Source organism: Amphiprion ocellaris, chromosome 4, assembly GCF_022539595.1.
Source record: "Amphiprion ocellaris isolate individual 3 ecotype Okinawa chromosome 4, ASM2253959v1, whole genome shotgun sequence".
Classification (NCBI taxonomy): domain Eukaryota; kingdom Metazoa; phylum Chordata; class Actinopteri; family Pomacentridae; genus Amphiprion; species Amphiprion ocellaris.
Window position 1 is genome coordinate 14,875,655 of NC_072769.1, and position 21,686 is coordinate 14,897,340.

Below are 21,686 nucleotides of genomic sequence, written 5' to 3' on the forward strand. Positions count from 1 at the left end.
TTAGGTGCAGTATAATCATTGGCTTCATAATGTTCATAAGGTTTAAAAGTCTAGCATTGCATAGATTATTCTCACAGACTGTGGTTGTTACTTGTCGAGTAATTAATCAGAAACCATTTAACTATCAAAATCAACCAAGAGAAAGAAAAAAGAACAGTCACTGCCATGTGCATACCCTGAAAATGGTTTATTTGTAAGTTTTCGTGAGCAAAAGCAACAAGATTTCTTAAATCATAGTTTCCTGTAATGCTTTAAAGACATGTTTGTTAGTGTGTCTGGCATAAAAGGGAACATTTACCTTCACATGTCAGGGTACAATTGGGATTTTTCTGTTTTCCATGTTGTTGATGGCATCCAACACCCAAAACCTAAGTACACAAAATGTCAGAAGAAAAAGTACTGGATTGGGAAAAATCCACAGAAACAGAGGGGTTCGGCAGGAAGAAGAAAGTCTACGAGGCTAAACTAAGCTCAAGAGTATGAGGGGCCATCAGGGACATTATTCAGGATTACCATTCACACACACATATGAAACTAAACATATTCACACATTATAGTAAAAACCTCACACACTTACAACTGAAACGCTCTCACACACACTACTGAAATGTTGTGCTCTCATACACACAACTGAAACGCTCTCATACACACAACTGAAACGCTCTCACACACACTACTGAAATGCTCTCACACACACTACTGAAACGTTGTGCTCTCATACACACTACTGAAACGCTCTCACATACACTACTGAAATGCTCTCACACACACTACTGAAACGCTCTCATACACACTACTGAAACGCTCTCATACACACTAGTGAAACGCTCTCATACACACTAGTGAAACGCTCTCACACACACTACTGAAACGCTCTCATACACACTACTGAAATGCTCTCACATACACTACTGAAATGCTCTCACACACACTACTGAAACGCTCTCATACACACTACTGAAACGCTCTCACATACACTACTGAAACGTTGTGCTCTCATACACACTACTGAAACGCTCTCATACACACTACTGAAACGCTCTCATACACACTACTGAAACGCTCTCACACACACTACTGAAACGCTCTCACACACACTACTGAAACGCTCTCACACACACTACTGAGATTTCAGTGTAACCGGAAGGCATTTCAGTGTAAACGGAAGGCATTTCAGTGTAAACGGAAGGCATTTCAGTGTAAACGGAAGGCATTTCAGTGTAACCGGAAGGTGGCCCGTAAGAGGAAGTGGAGCGTCGTTGGAGCGCAAATGTCACTTCAGGAGCACTCGGGTGGTCTAACAGAAGCTGCAGCGTTACTTAGCAACATTTTAGCAACGTCGGAGACAATTCGAACATTGTCTAATGCAACAACAGGCGGGCAACAGTCTCACGCTGCCTCAGGGACCAACACAGTGGAGAGTCAACTCACTACACTGTTCCCATCTCGCGGCCGCATCGGCGCGCCGCAGCCGTCTGTTGGCCCTTTACGGACCTCCGTGCCGCGTTATCAAGCTCAGCAGAGCTTCAGCACATGGACATCGAGCACACGGAGAAGAAGGTAAGATGGATGTTTACACTGCGTTACCATTCTAACTATTGATGCATATTCTGTTTTTTTTTATTATTATTATTATTTCTGATCGATGACGAAGCTCGTTAACTGAGTTTTAAACCGTTAACCTGCCGATCTGCTGCCATTGTCTCTGAATTGTTTCAGCTATGGCAGCGTGACCCTCACCGTCTGTTTACGCGCAGTCTGTTCTTTTGTTATTATTTCAGAGTCCGTGCACATCAGCATGACGATTTCAACAAAGATGTAATACTACTCCCAAATCCGTCATGGGGAATTGTGTGCCAACAAGACACAAAAGTTTGGCTGCACAAACATGGACATATCCTCAGTGCCTTTGAGTTCCAGAAGGTCTGGGACCACCAGACTGTCATACAACACATCAGGGGTGGATTTGGTGAGTGTATTCCAGAAGACGACAGGTAAACCCTTTCTCTCTTTGTATCAATAAAGAGAAAAAACACACTTAGAGTTTATATTGTAAGTAGAATGATAGCCCTATAGGGGAGACTGGGGTAAGTTGAGCCAAAGAGTAAGTTAAGCAACCCCCTGTTGTTAGGAAACGGTAATAAAAATTGATCATGTGACCAAATATTTAGGAGCTGGGCATCATTTCATAGAGTCTGTGAAGGTAAGAAGCACATGGGTAAAGGGGTTAGACATTTATTTAAAAAAAACATTTTTCACTCTTGAAAGTGAATTTAGTCTATCATATATTTCATTAGAATTGTGTTTAGACCAAAAAAATTCATTTTAAATTTGTTTTATACATCAATTGTGGTGTCTATGAGCTACATCATGAGGTCAGAAACCTAGCATAAAAGTCCACCATTTTAGCTAATAAAGTCATAATGGTAGCTCTGGGGTAAGTTGAGCCACCGGCTCAGTGTATTTTACACACATTGAGGCAAATTACTGAGCAATGTAGTTTTCATTTGAGTCATTATTTGCTGTGTATGTCTCTGTGATTATATTTTCTCTTATAGTTTACTTAACAAAAATCTTTGAAAGCTGTAATATGCTAACCTTGCAGTGCAGCTCGAGCTACCGCATACAAAGTATGTAACTGTAAGTAAATCAGGTTTTTAGTTTTTAAAATTGCAGATTAAGCTTAATTTTACAGTTACTGTTAGAAATACATTTTCATATTATGTAGGTGTAATCTAAAAATAACTACTTTGGGTCATTTCTATATATACCCTACAAAATACGCTTTTTAAACCTTGATTTAGTTGCAGATATTCCTGGAAAGGATCGAACTGGTGCCATTTACTGCCATAAAGTTTGTTCCTGTAACAAATTGACAATGTCAAAAATTCTGAATGAATTCAACAAATACAATTGTTTTTTGTTTGTTGTTTTTACAGATTCCGTGAAGGACTGAGAACTCTAGGGGTTCTGGAGAAAATCCAAAAACATCCAGACAGCTTTCGCCCCCTGTTCTGCTATGAGCCAAGCACGCTGACTGCTGACCAGCTGGATGATCTTGTCGCCATTCGTCTGTCACCAGAAGGGAGCAACAAGAGAGTTGTAGAGGACGTGGTGATTCCCTGCCTGCTGAATTCTTGCCAAATAAACATAATGCAGACAAAAAAGATGTAGTTCATTCAATGAATCAAGAATACCTTGTTCTTCCATGAAGTTAAAAATGTTGAAGTGTCTGCAAACAACTCTATTGAGTTCTGCCCATAGTCTTTCAATTCTCTGATTATGAACTGAAACACCTGTAATAACACTGTTCAGTCCCCTTCTTTCCAACATAAAACGTGCAACAAGTATATTTTCCATGCCATAATCACATCTGACCCTTGCAGGCAAACCAAAGTTCTCAACACCCTCTAAAAATAATGATAACACACTTGAGGCCCTGTTATTAGATGAGCACCGCAGGTATATAATAGTCCGACTGAAGCCATCAACACAGCCGTGCATGACCAGACGCCACCTCACAAGCTTGTGGTTTCCATCGAAATGCCTGTTGGGAGACCAGAATCATCATCATCATCATAATTATTATTATTATTTACTTTTGACCATAATTTTGTTTTTGTTTCTCAATATGGAATGATTTTTGTAGTAAGGTGTTTTTCATGACAAGTGTTAATATTCAAAATCAGATTTTTTTCAGAGGTCAAAGGTTAAATGGGGCCAAAGTTATAATAAATGTTGGAGGGCTGGGGATTTTTTTAAAGATCAGGCTTAAATATACATAAGACCTGTGACAAAATAGATTTTCATGCATTTTTTTTTTGCAGTGTCAGATTCATAATTGACGACCCTTTGAGGTCATCAGGACATAAATGTCCTCTCCCAAAAACTGCTATAAAAACATAACAGATTCATATTTTTTGTACTTTTTGTGCTCAGATCATTCAATCAACTTCAGACCTAATGAAAAATATCAAATATTTAATTATTTCTTTTATTTCAACTTTTTAAATGCCCATTTGATTACAGTTATGTCACTGTTGTATTAAAAAAATTATATTTTTTTATGGTTTTTTTTCATAGAAACTGACATCATGTAATCAAATTGGCATGTAAAGGGTTAAAATAAAAGACATGATTAAATATTTGATATTTTTGATTAGGACTGAAGTTGTTTGAATGATTTGAGCAAAAACATTCAAAAAAATATTGTATTTTTATAGCAGTTTTTGGGGTATGACTTTTATGTCCTCTGGTGACCACATAGGGTCGTAAATTAAAGCGACCCACAAGAGTTAATGGTGTGGCATGGCACCTTTACTGATCTTGGCAAGTCTTTCATTGTGAGCTTACCATAATTGGTTGGGGGACTGAACATCATAGACCCTCCGCCTTATAGCATGACGACGTCGTAATGATCGCCCAATGGGATCCACTCGATAAAGGCTTTCTCTGACCCGCCAACACTGGATCCTTATGTGGCGTGATCTCAGGCTTCCAAGAACATAAGATTCCCCTGCATTTGGGGTATTCTGTAATATTACAGTCACAAGGGTATCCAGTTCTTGATTTGACATAACTGCATATCTCCGAGGTTCAAATCCCAGTAGTTGTCTGTGTCTGTGCAGAGTTCTACTTATCCCAAAGCAGAATGCAATTCTCTGCCATGTCATGCCAATAGACACACAGTGAGAAATCTGTTGACTGGTTATGGTGTATCTGGGACGGCCAGGTTGACCAGTGAAGGTTGTTGGGGGTAACAAATTTGCATCAGCAGACCTCTGCCTGGCCTCGTGTTCTTGAAGCATATTGCAAAAACACCTGTGCAGCGATTCCAGTAGGTGACAGACGTCCCTATTTGAAGTATCATATCTGGACACCACTGCATGCAGAGCAGATAAAGTTCTTGTATGGTCATCAAGTACTCTATAGAGACGTTCCTGGTCAAAATTATTGGGCTCATTTCTCTGAAGCGATTCAATACACTGCAAAGTGCTTGAAAAAAAACGTATTACATTCTCTTCATTCCCTTTTACGTCATATAATAAAGTTTGCACTAAAAAACAAAGAAGACTAGATGAAAATTCATTGTTAGCACTGTCACTTAACACTCTTCCCTCCAGTGATTATCCACCATGAGTGTCCCCAGAATGATCAAAAGAAGAAAAATGGCCTAAACTTCCTCTTTTAAGACACCTTCCTGTTACACTGAAATCTCAGTAGTGTGTGTGAGAGCATTTCAGTAGTGTATGTGAGAGCGTTTCACTAGTGTGTGTGAGAGCGTTTCAGTAGTGTGTGTGAGAGCATTTCAGTAGTGTATGTGAGAGCGTTTCAGTAGTGTGTGTGAGAGCATTTCAGTAGTGTATGTGAGAGCGTTTCAGTAGTGTGTATGAGAGCGTTTCAGTAGTGTGTATGAGAGCGTTTCACTAGTGTGTATGAGAGCATTTCAGTAGTGTGTGTGAGAGCGTTTCACTAGTGTGTATGAGAGCGTTTCACTAGTGTGTGTGAGAGCGTTTCAGTAGTGTGTATGAGAGCATTTCAGTAGTGTATGTGAGAGCGTTTCACTAGTGTGTATGAGAGCATTTCAGTAGTGTGTATGAGAGCACAACATTTCACTAGTGTGTGTGAGAGCGTTTCAGTAGTGTGTATGAGAGCATTTCAGTGGTGTGTATGAGAGCACAACATTTCAGTAGTGTGTATGAGAGCGTTTCAGTAGTGTATGTGAGAGCGTTTCAGTAATGTGTATGAGAGCACAACATTTCAGTAGTGTATGTGAGAGCGTTTCAGTAGTGTGTATGAGAGCGTTTCAGTAGTGTGTATGAGAGCGTTTCAGTAGTGTGTATGAGAGCACAACATTTCAGTAGTGTGTGTGAGAGCGTTTCAGTTGTAAGTGTGTGAGGTTTTTACTATAATGTGTGAATATGTTTAGTTTCATATGTGTGTGTGAATGGTAATCCTGAATAATGTCCCTGATGGCCCCTCATACAAGAGGATTCATTTTTAGTATGGATGAAACCAGCAGGCATTTATGTGTTTTGTTCTGGTTTTGTGTTCTGCTCTTCATGTGCCAACAGTGTTGGCAATAGTTGAAGGAGCTGCACTGTGGTTGTCTGAAAAAATATTGACACATAGTTCTCCAAGTAGGATGAAGACAACTACTGAATTTATCCTTGTTGCTTTGTTTTATGTATTCATCTTCAGCCATTAGAATTAGTTGTTTGGAAGAGAGAGGCATGCGGCCAGACACGCGTTAGCTTATAAATACTTAAAACTACAGGTATTTTATCGTGACAACAACTGCTTTTACACACAGTACTCAGAGTCAGTATTTCATATTACAGAAACTGTCTTGCGAGCTAAAGTGACGACTTGGATAAAAGGATTAAGACATCTGAATTTTTAATGGTGATGTAATTCAACTGTAAGGAGGATAATGCTGAAATATTGTTTGGAGTAGTGAATGAAAAGAGAAGAATCAGCAGATGAAGAATGAGAGCTTAATGCTACATGACAGTTTTGATCAGTTTGTTGATACAGCCTGGAAAAATGGTCAATTAGTATTTGAGCAATTAGATGCATTTAGATTGAAGGACAGCTCTGATTCCTGTGAGGTTGCTCCACTGTTTATGTGACCTAAAATATGACAAGGTCACTGGTAGTAACAGTAATTCCTCTCTGTTTCTAGTATATTTTAGAGCTGCAGCTTTTAGCAGTCGAGCTTCACTCACCAGTAACTGAGTGATATTGAACAATAAACTCGGTTGTGATTTCCAGTTTTAAGTTACTATGTTACATTTCTTACTTAAAAACTGAAAAAGCCCAGAGTGCATTAACTCTATTGCTGGGTAGCCTTTTCCACCTTTTGTACAGTATTTGCATAACCAAGTTTTTAAGTGAAGTAAACATAACATCTTGAACTAACATAAGACTTAATGTACTACTGAAGGCAGAATCGCTGCTGAACAATAATCCATTCACTTGCTGCTGTACAGAAGTGCCTTGGAATACAGATTCACATATTGACGAACATATTGAAGTGAAGTGGAATGCTGATGTGACTGCTTAGCTCAGAATAATAGGAAGCCAACAACACACTGACACTGAATCTTTAAAGTGAACCGAGTAAAAGTTTCCACCAATGGTGTGTTTATTTTGTTTATTTTCAAATATAAAAGTGGTGGGGCTCTGTCAGGACTGAAATAACAGTCTGATGGTAAGTTGTTCAGTCGGTGCGCCACTTTAGGACAGAATGAAGAATTAAATGGATGTACACACATTCTTTGTCACAAGAGGATGAATCTACATATTGTTGTAATCCACTAAGTTTTCTTCTGGTACCACCAGAAACTCTTTTTTTCATTTATCTGGTGAGATGTCAATATCAAACAGATGAAGTAGAACAAACTGTTTTTAACTTCAGTTATTCTAAGCGAAGCATCTTTTGAGGTGGATTTCCATGAAAAAAAAAAACATGGTACAGGAAGTGGATTTAAATGCTGCATTATTATCAAGCCATCGATTTGTTTGTTAATTTATTATTATTATTGTTGGGTCATTCCAGCATTTGGGGGACATTTGGGCTTCAAAACTTTTGAAAAATACAATTTTTACAATTTTCTGCTCCATATTCATCAATAATAGGTAATAAACTATCAAAGGCTTGATTGGCTGAGCTAAACATCAATGGTGCCATTTTCATTACATGTTTTATTTGTTGTTTGCTAACTCTACTCTAACCACAGTAACAGGGTTGCTAATCCATGCTAATGTTAGCTGTTTCTCAGGAGGAGAAGCTAGATATTTAGCAAGCTGTTACTACTGATCAAGAGGACAAACTTACTGGTGGAAAAAAGTAAAGAAAAAGGTCAACAGAATTTGTCTTATTCTGATAATATGCATAACAGGGTTGCATGAGGTAGAGTGACACATTCAATCACGGTTGACAATGAAAATATGACAAATAGAAGAGAGGACATAGCTTTTCTCTACTCATTCTTTTGGAAAACTGTTTGATGATTTTAATTCCAGCGTATCATGTGATTCACTGTTTTCTTCTTCTACCAGCTAAAAAGGTTATGCTAACAGGGTTGCTGTGAGACACGTTCCATGTATAATAATTATTATTTAAAATATTATGTTGATTTCAATTTTTCCCCCCGCAATTACATCACATCAACAGACATCTATGAAAAAATTATACCAAAAAAGGAGATTTAAATTTCATTTTAACTATTTTATTTGAGATTCAATTTGGTCATCAGAAGGGTGGGACAAGAGAAAAATTACATTTTAGGGGGAAATCCAGACTTATTTGGTATTTTTAAAAAAATATTTTCAAACATTCGTTTCTCCTAGTAGTTTTTTTTTTTTTTTTTTTTTTTAGATTTGGTCTCAGGACAGGTAAATTTACACAACAACTGTTTTAGTATTTTGGACATAGATTATTTGAAATGAAATAACAACAATAATAGTAGTAGTTGTAGAAACAATAATAATAATTTGGTAGGCTACCACTTATTAGATAACCTAAATTTTGTGACTTTTCTGCTTGGCAGTGGCATTGCACTTTAAGGCACTTCAGTACTGGTTTCATCTCAAAGCTGCAGTATTTTACCACTTACATATAACACAGACATAACAAGTACTTTGCAGGTACTGAATGTGACCTGCATAGAGCGTTTGTGCATGTGCCTTATGCTCACAAACACAATGTGTCATCTGTGCGAAATGCAGCATCACACTGCAAACTAGTATTTTGACATGGTGCACTGATGGTATTTTCTCAGCTGTGTCACTCTGTTTTCTTGGTGACTCTTCATGCACCACAGTGGGAGGAGAGGTGCATTAGAGGGCACGGCTATGCAGCAACGAGCTGTAATCTTGGTGAATAAATGTGTCTCATGTGGCCCAATGCTCGCCTGCTCAGATCAGCAACAGCTCTGCACACTTTATTTGGTGAAGACACAGCAATATTAACCTCCCTAAAATCCATTCAATCTTCATTCTTCATGTTTTGTTGGTCTTTCCACTTTTGTTGTATGTTTAGCAACCACCTGATTTGTGATCATGCAGACAAAATATTTGTGTTCCAATTATGCAGCGACTGCCTGACCAGACAGATAAGATTAATGAGTGATTTTTTTTACCTGTGTTAATCCATTAGCAGCCTACACTGAAGGCCTTTCCTTTGGTGTCTCTCTCCACAGCCATCTGAAGGCAGCAGGTATCTGTTCCATCTGCAGCCTCCAACTGGAAAGATATTACACACTGTCAAGCCTCAATTACATGCAGCACATCCACCATTTAACACTGGAATTCTGTGAAACCAACACTGTGTTGTTTAATGTGCACATAAGCATGCAGTTGCCATGATTTCAGCGCAATATTCAGAGTGATTTCATGCTCGTGTGCACATCAAACTTGTAATCTTGATTATTTATTCCACAGCTCTTGTGCAAATCAGGGGGTGTGTCGCAGATTGACACAGTTAATACAGTCTCATGAAAAATTCTAGATCAATTGAAACTTTTCCCTGCTAATCACTCCCACGGGACTGTCGGTTTACATCAAACATTTCCCAGTGTCTCCATCCCAAAACACCAGGTAATCAGGGCAACCACTTGCATGCATCGTCTTCTTTTTAATGAGTGTGGCCAAAGTACCATCTGGAGCTCCACATGTTTAATTTGAATACAGACAGACGTGTGGCTGTGATGACCAACATCGTGTGTTAGAGAAAAATCAAAATTGCAAAAATCCTACACAAATCCTGTTGTATTTGTGGATTATTTGCCAGATCACGTTTATGTTGCAAAGGGAAAATTTGGGAGTCAAATCTTCCTTTCCTATTTTTGCTGAGTTTTTGCATGATAAACTGTCAAATCTGACAGAATAAAGCATCAAACGTGATCAGAAATAAAGAAATATTGACTAAAAATCTACAAAACCACATTTTAATTCTACGTCCATTGCGCATATGGCGCCACAGTGTTGTTACAGCAGATGGATGTTGTATGAATCATTGCGATAATAAATAAAATTGGACACTTTTGTACACAAAACAAACCAAACATGATGACCGTAAGACGTGCAGCATGTCCAGGAAAATAAATTCAGCTTTTAAAGTTCCATCATCTGCTCTTGGCAGTATATTTGGGCTCATATTTGAAGCTCTGTACAGAAACAACATTTCGTCTGAGGAAAACTAACTAGAAAACACAGTGTTCAGTTCAGTGCATCTTAACAGGGGGAGCACTGTGTTTAAAGGGGATAAAAAAAAAGAAAATCATGAATATGCTTGATTGTCAAAGCCTCCCAAACACCCCCACCTATATTCTCTCTGATCCCACCCTGTTTCCAAATCACCACAGGGTGCCAGGCAAGGCTGACCACAAAAGTACCGAGAGTGGGCTTGGCACACCCCCAACACACTGGACAAAGTGCACACAATGTAAATCTCCATCATTAAAAGAATTCTAAATGGATTGCTCCCTCCCAAATGTCTCGGGCTCGCTCTTCTCACGTCACTCACGATGGAAACATCACAAGTTGGAGCTAGAGTCTCACAGGACATTATTTTTTTTCCTACTGAAAATGCGGTGTTGTTGTTACATTTTATTCGCCTGTTCTCTAAACAAACACAGCCACATGGAATTACAATGAATTTCAACTTAGCGGCCCATCTTAGAAACTGCTAGCAGTTATAATTATTTAATGCGTGTCACCTAGAGTTACTCAGCAAAACAAATCCAACTCCCAGAATTTCAGCAAAGTGCTTCGGGTGCATCCTTGGGCACAGACGCGTGTTCTGTTCTGGTTGTTTGTTATGGTTAACTCCATCCATCCAGTGTTCTTTCAGAGTCCCTCGCTTCAAGGCCAAACAAGTGCAGAGCAGTTAAACAAGGAGGCAGCTGTATACCTCTGTGGATGGTTTTTATAGCCAACATCTAGGAAATGGTGGCTAGACAACCTCACACATTTTCACATTCATCTGCGCACTTGGACAGACACTTGGGGCTGACATTTCAAACTGTCAGAGAGAATGTTGTCAAACTGTGCATTGTCGTGGGACACGGCTGCACGTGGCTGCGTTTCGGCGTGTGTGTGTGTGTGTGTGAGTGTGTGAGTTTGCGCATGTGTTTTGTGGGAGTGTGTTGAGTGGATATATTGCTTGCTTTTGATTTCCTGGGGCAAACTTATATAATAATATTGGCTTATTTCTTTCTTTCTTTTTTTTTGTGTGTGTGAATGTATCTGTTTGACTCACACACAGACACACTAGCTATGGATCGCGTGCCGAAACACACACATGCGCGTAGACTCCTCCCACCGACCTCCACCGCCACACACACCCTCACCCTCATCCCCTCCCCCCCACCTAAACGCACACACTTATCGAATTAAATAAAGTCAGCGTTTTGCAGCCAGTTGGTTGCAGGGAAATAAAACACCATGTCATTTAGTGCTGATGGGATGGAGCCTCTATAAATAGTCATTTCCTGCTTGGCTTTAATTAAGTGGCGCTACTGTCAGCTGTCACAGAACACAATTATCAAGCAGACCCATTTAGCAAACTAACCCCTTCGCTGTGTCTCTGTCAGTTTATCCCTCTGTCGGTCTGTCACTCTCCTCCGTGTGCTGTCTGCTTTAATGCCCATCTTTTTATTCCCATTATCCCATTTGGCCACTCCCGTGTGTTTCTGTCTCTCGGTCAGTCTGTCTTAGAGTGTTTACCTTGTTGTATTTTTCCTTATTTTCTCCTCTTTCCAACGAGCCTTTTCTTCGCTTCTGTTCGCCCCGCTCACTGCTCCCTCGTTCTCTCCTTTCTCTTCTAATCTGCTGCAAGTTTTCTTCCCTGACAGCTTGTTTCATCTTTCTCCCTGTGTGCTGGCATCTGCCCTGCGCTCCAGCTTTTTAAGGTAATGTGGCTCACATGTAGCCAAGTTTTCCCTCCCACTTTGTGTGCACACTTGACCGTGTCCGTGTGTGTGTGCGTGTGTGCGTGCACATATATACGTGTGCAAACACCGACGCTCTGTTTACTTAAAAGGGTCTGGTGCAGTTCTGATTGGGGCTACACTTGCTGTCTCCATCTGAGAGCTCTGAAGCATGTTATTCCCCTGGCACAGAAAGTTAGAAAGGAAGAGGGAGCGATGAGAGGAAGGAGGGAAAGGGCGAAAAAGCGGAGAGGAAGGGAGACTCGGGGATGTGTGTGAGGAGGAGGGAGGGAAGAGGAGGAGGGCGGTAAAGAAGACATGGGAGAGATAGAAAGAGCAAGGCCTGGAGATGGAGATGGCGAGAGAGTAGGATAGAGAGGCAGAGAGAAGGACACTGCAAGGACAGTGCAGAGGAAAGAGAAGGGAGTAGGAGGAGGGAAATGCACTCAGGGACACGCGCACAAGACGAGAGAAACACACAAACACTGGTGCACACGCGCTCACAGATTCGGTATACATATCTCGGGCCACACATAACCGGCCACACGGCTGAATTTATGCCAGGTCTCACAAATATCGATAGACGATCAGTCTTTATCACAAACATTCCCGGGACACACAAGCCCTCATTTCCGCTGACACACTAACACCAATACACAATTAATCTCTCTCTCTCACACACATTCGCTCAGAGAAAAAAAAAACAGGCACAAAGGAATACACAGAACATTCTGGTCGAGCCTCCAAACAGTTTTCTTCGTCCATATACGTGTATGTGGATGCACAGCATGTATTAGTTTTTCTCTCACACACGCACACACACACACACACACACACACACACACACACACACACACACACACACACACACACACATAGGGTTCAGGGTTTTACACGTACACACTCGGGGGAGGTGAAGCCTAGAGTGAACCATGGTTTGTCACAACTGGAGTGTCGACGGATTTATCACCCTGGAAGTGTGCAAGAGGACTATAGCAACAACTCCCAAAGAGGAAGGACATCAGACACACACAAAAACTCGAATGCCACACTCGGATACAAAAATCGTACAACATCTCGTAACCGTAGATGGGTTTCATACTTGTGTCCACATACACACGCACACACACACACACACACACACACACACACACACTCTCTCTCTCTCTCTCTCTCTCTCTGAGTCACACACATACACACACACTGAGATGAGAAAGTCCAATTATCAGCTGGCATTCGTCTCTCAGGGTAATTTAATGCATTGGGTGAGAGCTTCTCATTTATGTTTGGTAATTACACTCTCTCTGCTTTACACTCCCTTTAATAAGCTCTAACTTCACTGCATAAACCATTAGATTGCATTCATGCACACACATGCACACACACACACACACACACACACACACACACACACACACACACACACACACACACACACACACACACACACACACACACACACACACAGACACACACACACACAGACACCACACCAACCTACGCATGCAGATGAACATTTAAAGGCATACTGTCTAGAAATTACTCTTGCGCTTTAGTGATACATAAAGTTGAGTGAATACATGCACATACATGAGGAGCCTCCCCTCGCCCTTAAGCGCCACAGGCCCTCTTACTGCCGACCTCCAGCCATTTTTTCCCCTCCTCACATTATCATTCATTACATTATTGCACTTGTTTTGGTGCTTGGCTGTTTTTTCGCCTCTATAATTCATTTCTTCGTTTCAATTTTCATCAGGGATTATGTTTTGCGTTATGGAAATGCATATAATTATTATTCATTATGTGGTTTCATGACTCTGAGTCTTTTAAATTTATGTGCGCGTTTGTGTTTATGTGTGCGCGTTATGTGCATGCGTGTGTCTATGTGGCAGCTCTTTAATTCAGAAAGCTTAAACAGACTCAAAAGTTACGTGTGTGCGTGTGTGTGGCGTGTGTGTGGCGTGTGTGTGGTGTGTGGGTGTCGGTGTGTGCTTGCATATTTCTTCAAGTTGAGAAGTCGTGACTCTCCATCAGTGACAGAGCGGCAGAGTGTGTGCTGAGACTGTCGATGGAGCATCTGAGAGACCAAATTATAGCTGTGTCATCTGCTTCACTTCCCATTTGAGAAACCCTCTGCATAATCACCCAACTCTTTCCAGTTTCTGGTGAAAATATATACATGAAATTGGTCTCCAGTGACTTGGTTTCTAAACAATAATAACTCATGAAAACAGATCAGATTTATATCAGAATCATATCAGATTACATAAAACAACGGTGGTTCCCACAGAAGTCATTTTACTATTTACTAACAGAGATTTTGTTTTGATTTCTTTCTCTTTTTTAAATTGTTTTTAAGGAAAAAGACAATAACTTGTTTTTGACATATTGGCTATGTATTATGTTTGTGTGTATTACTCGAAAACACTGCTCAGCATGATGTCATTTCAGAGACGTTGTACTATAATTTCCTTAAAAGCAACACAACTTTTGGGTTCTCCATCAAAGGATAAATCAGCAATCTTATGCAATAAAAGAATGTGCACATCCTTATTAAAGAAGCTAATTCTCATACAACTTCATCTAAGATCCCAACAGAAACAACAAACATCCATACTCTCTTATAATCACTTGTCTAAGCACTGTGATCTTTTCTCAAGATATTTAGTTCTAATACTTGTTTCTCCTTAACATGTATTTTTAACAAAGTGACAGCCATGTCCCCAAAATCTAAATATGACTACCTCCACATCTACACAGCAGCATCAGTGTAGCCAGTAAGTTAGCAGTGACTGAGTTCTAATGAAGAATACATAAAAACTAGTGGTGGGACGCAATTAAAAAAAAAAAAAAATCTAATTAATTAGAGGCTTTGTAATTAATTAATCATAATTTATTGCAATATTTGACACAGTAAGTAAAGTTTTTCAATTCAAATAAAGTTTGGCTGAGAGCTGAATCAACAAATAGACATATACTTGAACTTAAATAACAAAAATGTTTATGTTTCATTTATATTTATCTGCATTTTTCATCTGTCTACAACATTCTCAGATTACATCATTAAAGTCCCATCCCTAGTAAAAACACAAGTAAAGTGTGTTTGGAAAATATGTCCATCCATTATCTATATACCACTTTATCCTCTGTAGGTTCATGGGGCAGCTGGAGTCTATTCTAGCTGACTTAGGGTGAAGGCAGGGGACACCAGTCAATCACAGGGCTCCACAGAGAGACAAACAAGCACATTTACACCTACAGACAATTTGGAATCACCAGTTAACCTCAGCATGTCTTTGGACTGTGGGATGAAGCTGGAGCACAGTTCACATGGAAAGACCCCAGGACAAGAATCAAACCCAGGACCTTCAAGTTGTAAGGCCACTGTAACGCTGTCCCAAATGGAAAAAATCTGTCTCTTCAATACCAGACCAACCCTGGGAGGGTCTACCTGTGTGGCTCAACCTGCATCAGCTGACCCTCCATAATGACTCGACTCTCAATCAGAGCTGGATGTGGGTCTGGCATGATGTTTTAAACAACAGAGTGTATGTAAAATGTACCACAAATGAAACCAGTTCCACATTTGGTCAACAGTCTTTTTTCGTTTGAGAGTTTTGAGTAGAAGGACAGCAATGACAATGATGGAAAACTGGCAGGAAGTCGGCACCTACATCTACATTGCTCAGCTGCTACTGATTGGATGTAACTTCTAATGCTGTACACAAATGCATCAGCTTCGGATCAATTATATATAATTAGAATTGCACATAAGATACAATTTAAAGGGTGTAAGATGTTGAAGCAGAGTAATGTGTGAAAATTGCATTTCAACCAAATTAATGATGAAACAATAAACACTTTTGAAATGAAAAAAAAGAAATAAAGAAGAACTTGTGAAAATCTATGCACACAGCAATATCAACAGTGTTTCTACAGTCTGTCACTTTGCCTCCGTGTCATTTAAGGACCCCCTCCGGTAAAAATTAAGACTTTTTTGCTTTGTTGACGTGTTAATATGTATGAAGAAGAAAATACAGTAAAATAAACAGCGCCATGGCTGAGTGTTTCCTCTTTGAAGTGGCAGTCACTTGAACTGACAGTCTCAAAAGCACTGATTCAAATTTACGTAACAGACTTAAGGAACAAATCGTGTCAACTTCATTCTGTGTCAATATTTTTATGAAAAGCAGTTTCTGCTTCAAATAATTATAGTTGAATTACTCCAATATAACAAGTGGTGATTATGTGCTGTAGAGTAGTTTAACAATGTTTGAGCAGAGTCTTGGGTGAGCTGGTGTGCTTGAGATGCAGCAAGTGGGGAGGGGTAGGTGGAGAGAGAGGTGTGGACTTCATAGATCCACACATTCTGAAGGAAGCAAAAGTGCAGAGTTACATCTAAGCTATTTTAGGATATTAAAGGATTATTTTCATGAAAAAAGAAATCTTCCAACTATGCAACTTTGCCACAGATGAGTTTTTTGGGGTTTAATCAATGACCTCAAGGGGACTTTAATATACTAAAACTACGCCTCGGTTTATAAGTGCTAATGCTTTCTGACTACAAGTCAAATCCGTTTGCTGTTCACAGGCTTATACATAGTTCATCTCCCACTGGTAGTGAAGACATCACTTGAAAACCACTTTATTGGCAGTTTAGCATAGCTTATAGTCAGACTGAAACTGTCACTGATTTTACAGCTAATGGGGTGAAGAATTACACAAGTGAAAATAAGATGTATGACCACATGTAAAAGGCAGTGTTAAGCCCTAATAGATTTTTCGCATTCCTGTTTAGCCTCCCAGACATTTGACAGTTTTTATATTTCAGAGAGCCGCAGACAGACTTTTGTTCAGCACATAATTTTAAAAAGTGAAGGCGAGCAGGTCAGTGAAACATAACCTAAGCTGCTATCAACTGACAGTGTCCCAGTGCTCCATTACCATACTGCGTGTATACTGTCGACTAAAGTTATAAATGCAATGCATCTGCTGCAGACAGAGAGAGTAGATTTCCATGCAAATCCTCTCTTCAAGTAGTGCCTCTTGTCTGCTTTACCCTACTTTTGATTCACAATAATGAAGGGTTTTTGATGCTTTATTAAGCAAAACGTTTAGCTGACATGTTGTAGATGCATGTTAGAGCACACTGACAGTGCATCGGTTTTGACGGTTTTTGGAGCTGATATAATATGAAATATGGGAAGAAGTTGCATGTAAAGCTGCTTCTCTAGTGATATAAAATCCACAAAAAGTTGAAAGGGCAAACTGGGAAATGGGATTAAGGTTAACTGTGACCAACTTATTCTTTATACTGGGAACAACCATGCAAATCACTAACTCCGAGGGAATCCACTCATTAACCCAAATGACATATTTCGAATTTCAAAAAATAGATCAACAAAAGGAAAAGACTGTTTTTGTGAGGGCAGACGCTTAATATCACCTAGACTACAAAGTCTCATTTAATAGTCAGTTTCCATATAAACATTATTTTATTCACATAATCATCGTTCTAGATTGCCCATTCACACAGTGCATTGATCAAATACTGAACCATCCAAATATCCATCCATTCTTTCATCCATTCATCCTTGGCCATAACAGCTTGTAATATCCTTCTGGTAGAGCTAATTATAGGCTTTTAATACTGGATGTGAAAGACAATCTATTTTAGCTTCCTTAGAATGTGCCAGAACAGACACGAAGCACACAAACACACTCACACAATTCCATTAGGTTTTGGCACTTGGTGACGAAGTTGCAAAGGGAATCACCTGACTGGATTTAAATAATGCAATAATTTACCTCCCATTAAACTTACCTTGGCTCTCTGCCTTTTGCCATCCATGCCTCCGAAGCTCATTCCTCTCATCAGTAATCTCTATATTTATCTTTGACATTTTAACATTCTCAGTTTTCAAAAGTATTTTATATTTTCTCTGCTCTTTAACTCTGCCTCTCTGTTTATACACACACACACACGCACACACACGCACACACACGCACACACACGCACACACACACACACACACACACACACACACACACACACACACACACACATCCACTGTGGGCTCACTTCATGGAAACCCTATCTTTTAATTTATGAATTTCTATTAATCATTAATAGCGTATTCATGAGCACCAGCAATCAGGTTAGAAGGTATGAAATTTAACTCTCTTAATGTGATGGATTTTAGCCGGCCAAAGACCTGCATGAAGTGAAAGTGGACTCAAACACACATATCTATAAATGCAGGCTCTCTGCACGCACATCTACACACACATACACACACACACACACAAGCACTTGTGTGTACCTGTGGGAGAAGGTGGCTAATTCTGTCTAATAGCGTGGCCACCCTTCATCTTCCCACTGGGACCCCGGTATTCAATTACCACCAGTTTATACCTCTCGCTCCTTTGCTACATATTGCCACTAGCACTGACAAACTAATGGAGCATCATATTACAGTATTTCTAAGTGCAGTGTGAGCAGAATTTTCATAACTAAGTATGAGTAAGTGCAGTATTTTTCTAACTGTACACAAATGTTTTTCCTGCTGCACGTTTATTGCTGGTATCAGTTGTGGAAAGGTGATTTTATTTTTTTAACAGAATCAAACTGAAAAGGCTATTGACTGGAAACAAATTTCAGCCATGCTCAGGTTGACATGGTTGAGTTGACTGCTGTTCAGCTGAAAAATGTATACAGACAGATAACTGGCAGAAGTGGAACTTGTTAGTTCCAGCTGTGAGTTGTGCTGTTTTTCTTCACATTCTGTCCTGCTCTCGCTCTCCCCCTCTCTCTACTACCTCTCTCCCTCTCCTGGGAATTGTATCTCGATAAATATCAAACACACAAACACAAACACACACCTGTAGTGCCCTACTGACAAACCGCAGTCTACAAACAAGCAAGCTGGTCTACTCTTGGCTGTTTTCAGTTTAGCAAGAGTCCAAGTGGCCTTCACTCTGAGGACTTTCAAAGGTCTGTATGAAGAGCGACGCACTAGGATCTGACAGTGAGATCAGCTCTACATCAGTCTTTTCTTTATAGTAAAATAAGTTTGCCCTTCATTGTGCTTGGAATAATAGAATAATAACCTAAACCCTGAAGCTTTTCAGCAATGGGAGAAACCACCATTATGGCTGTGATAGCTTGAAGGTCAATTCACGGTTTCCATAGGCCCTAATTTTAAAAGTTGGCGATGGACACATATGCAGGTCTATTCATACAACAAAAAGCACACATCGCCTTACAATTCCTGTTGGACACAGAAGTACATGCAGGGTTTAATTGATTGTATTCATTTTGTCTTCTTTTCATTAGGTCAGCATTTTCTTTTTTTCCGACAACTTTGTAAGGATTATTAAGGATGTTTTTACCTTTATATGTTTCAACTGCAGCTGCAGTCTTCCTCATCCAACGTGTCGATGACGTGTCTTTTATCAGGTGGCCGGCCTGACAGATCTGTCAGGCCGGCCACGCCCCCTTGATCTTTGGGTATATATTGGGTTGGGAGGAAAGCCAGATTTAGAGGACAACTTACCTGCTCAGGCACGTCAGACTGGACAGTATCTAATCTAGACCAGGTCAGGGAATCCTGACATATATTCTTCCTAAGGTCATAGAGGATTAGTCATAGAAGGTGGTAGCACCTAATCAATGTGATTTTCCCTGTGCTGAGTACAGTGTGTGAACATTGTGCAGGATCTGTGGAGAAAGTAGGACTTCCCACTGTGCTTGGGCACAGTCAATGTGACATATGTTGCTACAAATCAAAGCACCTCCAAAGTCCAGTAGCGAAAACTTCAATTACAGCTCTTTTAATGAATAACTGCAAAGGCACAGTGTCTCCTATAATAGGCATTGCTTCCAGAAAAATCTGTCATGCATATCTTTGGGGACAAGTGGTGGTAGAAAGAATGAATTGACCTTCAGATAAGTAAAATAAACTGTTACAAAATGCCATCTAACAGTAGTTATGTGGAGGTAGTTCATAGTTTTTGGTCTGTTGTGATATGTAAACCTTACCATCGGTACATACCAGCAGCCAGGATAGAAATTGTGGAGAGAACAAGTAAACAACAACAACAACAAAAAAAAACTGAGTAAAAATAACTGAATTAATGTGAAAATTTATGACTCATAGGACTTTGGTGATGTAAAGTTTCTTTCTTTGATCATGTAGTGACAAACCTGCCAACTTTTTGATAACTACGAACTACTTGTAAATGCTGGCATATATTTGAAGCATTAAATATGCAAGATTATGTTGGCTCTGAGCTGAAATAAACCTTTGTACTTAAGAAACCTTTCTTTCCTATAATAGATATTTTTGGGACTTTCTGCAAGGGATTATCACAGTTTAAATACCTAAATTCCACTATCTACCATCATTTCACCTGGTCTTGGCTTTTCTCACATCAGAAAATTGCGTCTCAAGAAGCCAAGGATGCAGAAGCACACATTTGCCGACACGGGCGAACTGCCAGAGCACAAAACATTAGAAATATATATATTTTTTTAACAGATTAGAAGAGGAATCCAAACTGAATGCTATTCCCCTTTATATTGATTAAATCCACTTCAACTTCAGGAGATAGGGCAAATAGGCATAAGAAAATGTACAGTGTAGGATAGTCTATATACCTTTACAGCCATGGGGGAGATAACAAATGTGAAAGTAATTGTACATGTTACCTACAGACAGAAAGAAGTAAAGTTTTGTGCTTCTTGTGTAAATTGCTTTCTTTGTTGACGTCCTGAATACATAAAGTGCTTAATATTGCTAGATCGGCAAAAATGAGAAAGAGGCAAAAGCGAAAACATTGTGTTAATTATGTGTTATCTTTTGAATGTCACGGTTTCTGTGCAGCATGAGTAAATCCACCTCCACAGCAAAAACAGGCCACTTTGGAGAGCATAAACATCAGAAATATAATCCTCCCCGGTATTTGAATTAGATTTTAACTGTCCGGGCACAAGAGCACTTCAACCTTTATTTCCGAGATTAGAAAGGTTTTAACACAGAGAGTTCATTCAGAGTGTATCCCACTGCAGGGCACCCAGGTGCTCCGTTCCACTTCCTGCAGAGTCGTAATTACAAACACAGAGGCAATTAAATCCATGCAGGGAGGTGTGTGTGTGTGTGTGTGTGTGTGTGTGTGTGTGTGTGTGTGTGTGTGTGTATACTTTACATCTTTGCGTATGTGTCATTGTTTCATTTTCATTTCATTGAATCCATGCATGAGTGTTTATGCAGATATGTACTATAGGAGAGTGAGCGTGGGTCTAAGTGTTGCGGAGTGGTTGTGCATTTGCAAATGATAGACAAAGAGAGGGACAAAGAGGCAAGCTGAAAAGTAGTAGGTGAGTGACGCTATTACTGTAACTTCAAAAACAGGAAAAAAAGGAGGGGGTACGGCAAAACTTGATTTAAGTGAAAATCAAAGTTCTTCTCTTAAGATTCCAAACCAGTGTGGAAATTGATTCTTGATTGATTCTCTCAAAACAGAAAAGACAACTCTGTAGATCAAAACAGTGTGCTGTGAATGCAAAAAGGAGCCAAGTGAACCTTCGTCCTACGGTGTTGCAGAGGAAGAAAAATCAATTCAATCAGCCTCATCTTAAATGAAGACAGCAGTTTGGACTCATTTTAAATTTTAAATTCTGGGGATTATGGAGCTTCACATGATTCACAATATATGTTGAATTTAGGGGGCACTGTTGTCAGGTTTATT

General features: G+C 39.7%; 1 protein-coding gene across 2 annotated transcripts; it reads left to right on the top strand.

Annotated features, from left to right (window-relative positions):
• The first annotated feature begins 1,085 nt into the window (after positions 1-1,085).
• LOC111587472 (uncharacterized) lies at positions 1,086-3,572 on the top strand. Of its 2 annotated transcripts, none has more exons than XM_023297433.3 (3): positions 1,086-1,560; positions 1,782-1,994; positions 2,940-3,572. In XM_023297433.3, exons 1-3 carry the CDS (start codon positions 1,271-1,273, stop codon positions 3,172-3,174), a joined length of 738 nt encoding a protein of 245 aa, XP_023153201.1. In that variant the 5' UTR covers positions 1,086-1,270; the 3' UTR covers positions 3,175-3,572. The 2 variants fall into 2 exon arrangements, with proteins under 2 accessions (XP_023153201.1, XP_035798443.1); XM_035942550.2 differs by having other exon boundaries at positions 1,124-1,560; positions 1,782-1,969; positions 2,940-3,173.
• The last annotated feature ends 18,114 nt before the right edge of the window (positions 3,573-21,686 follow it).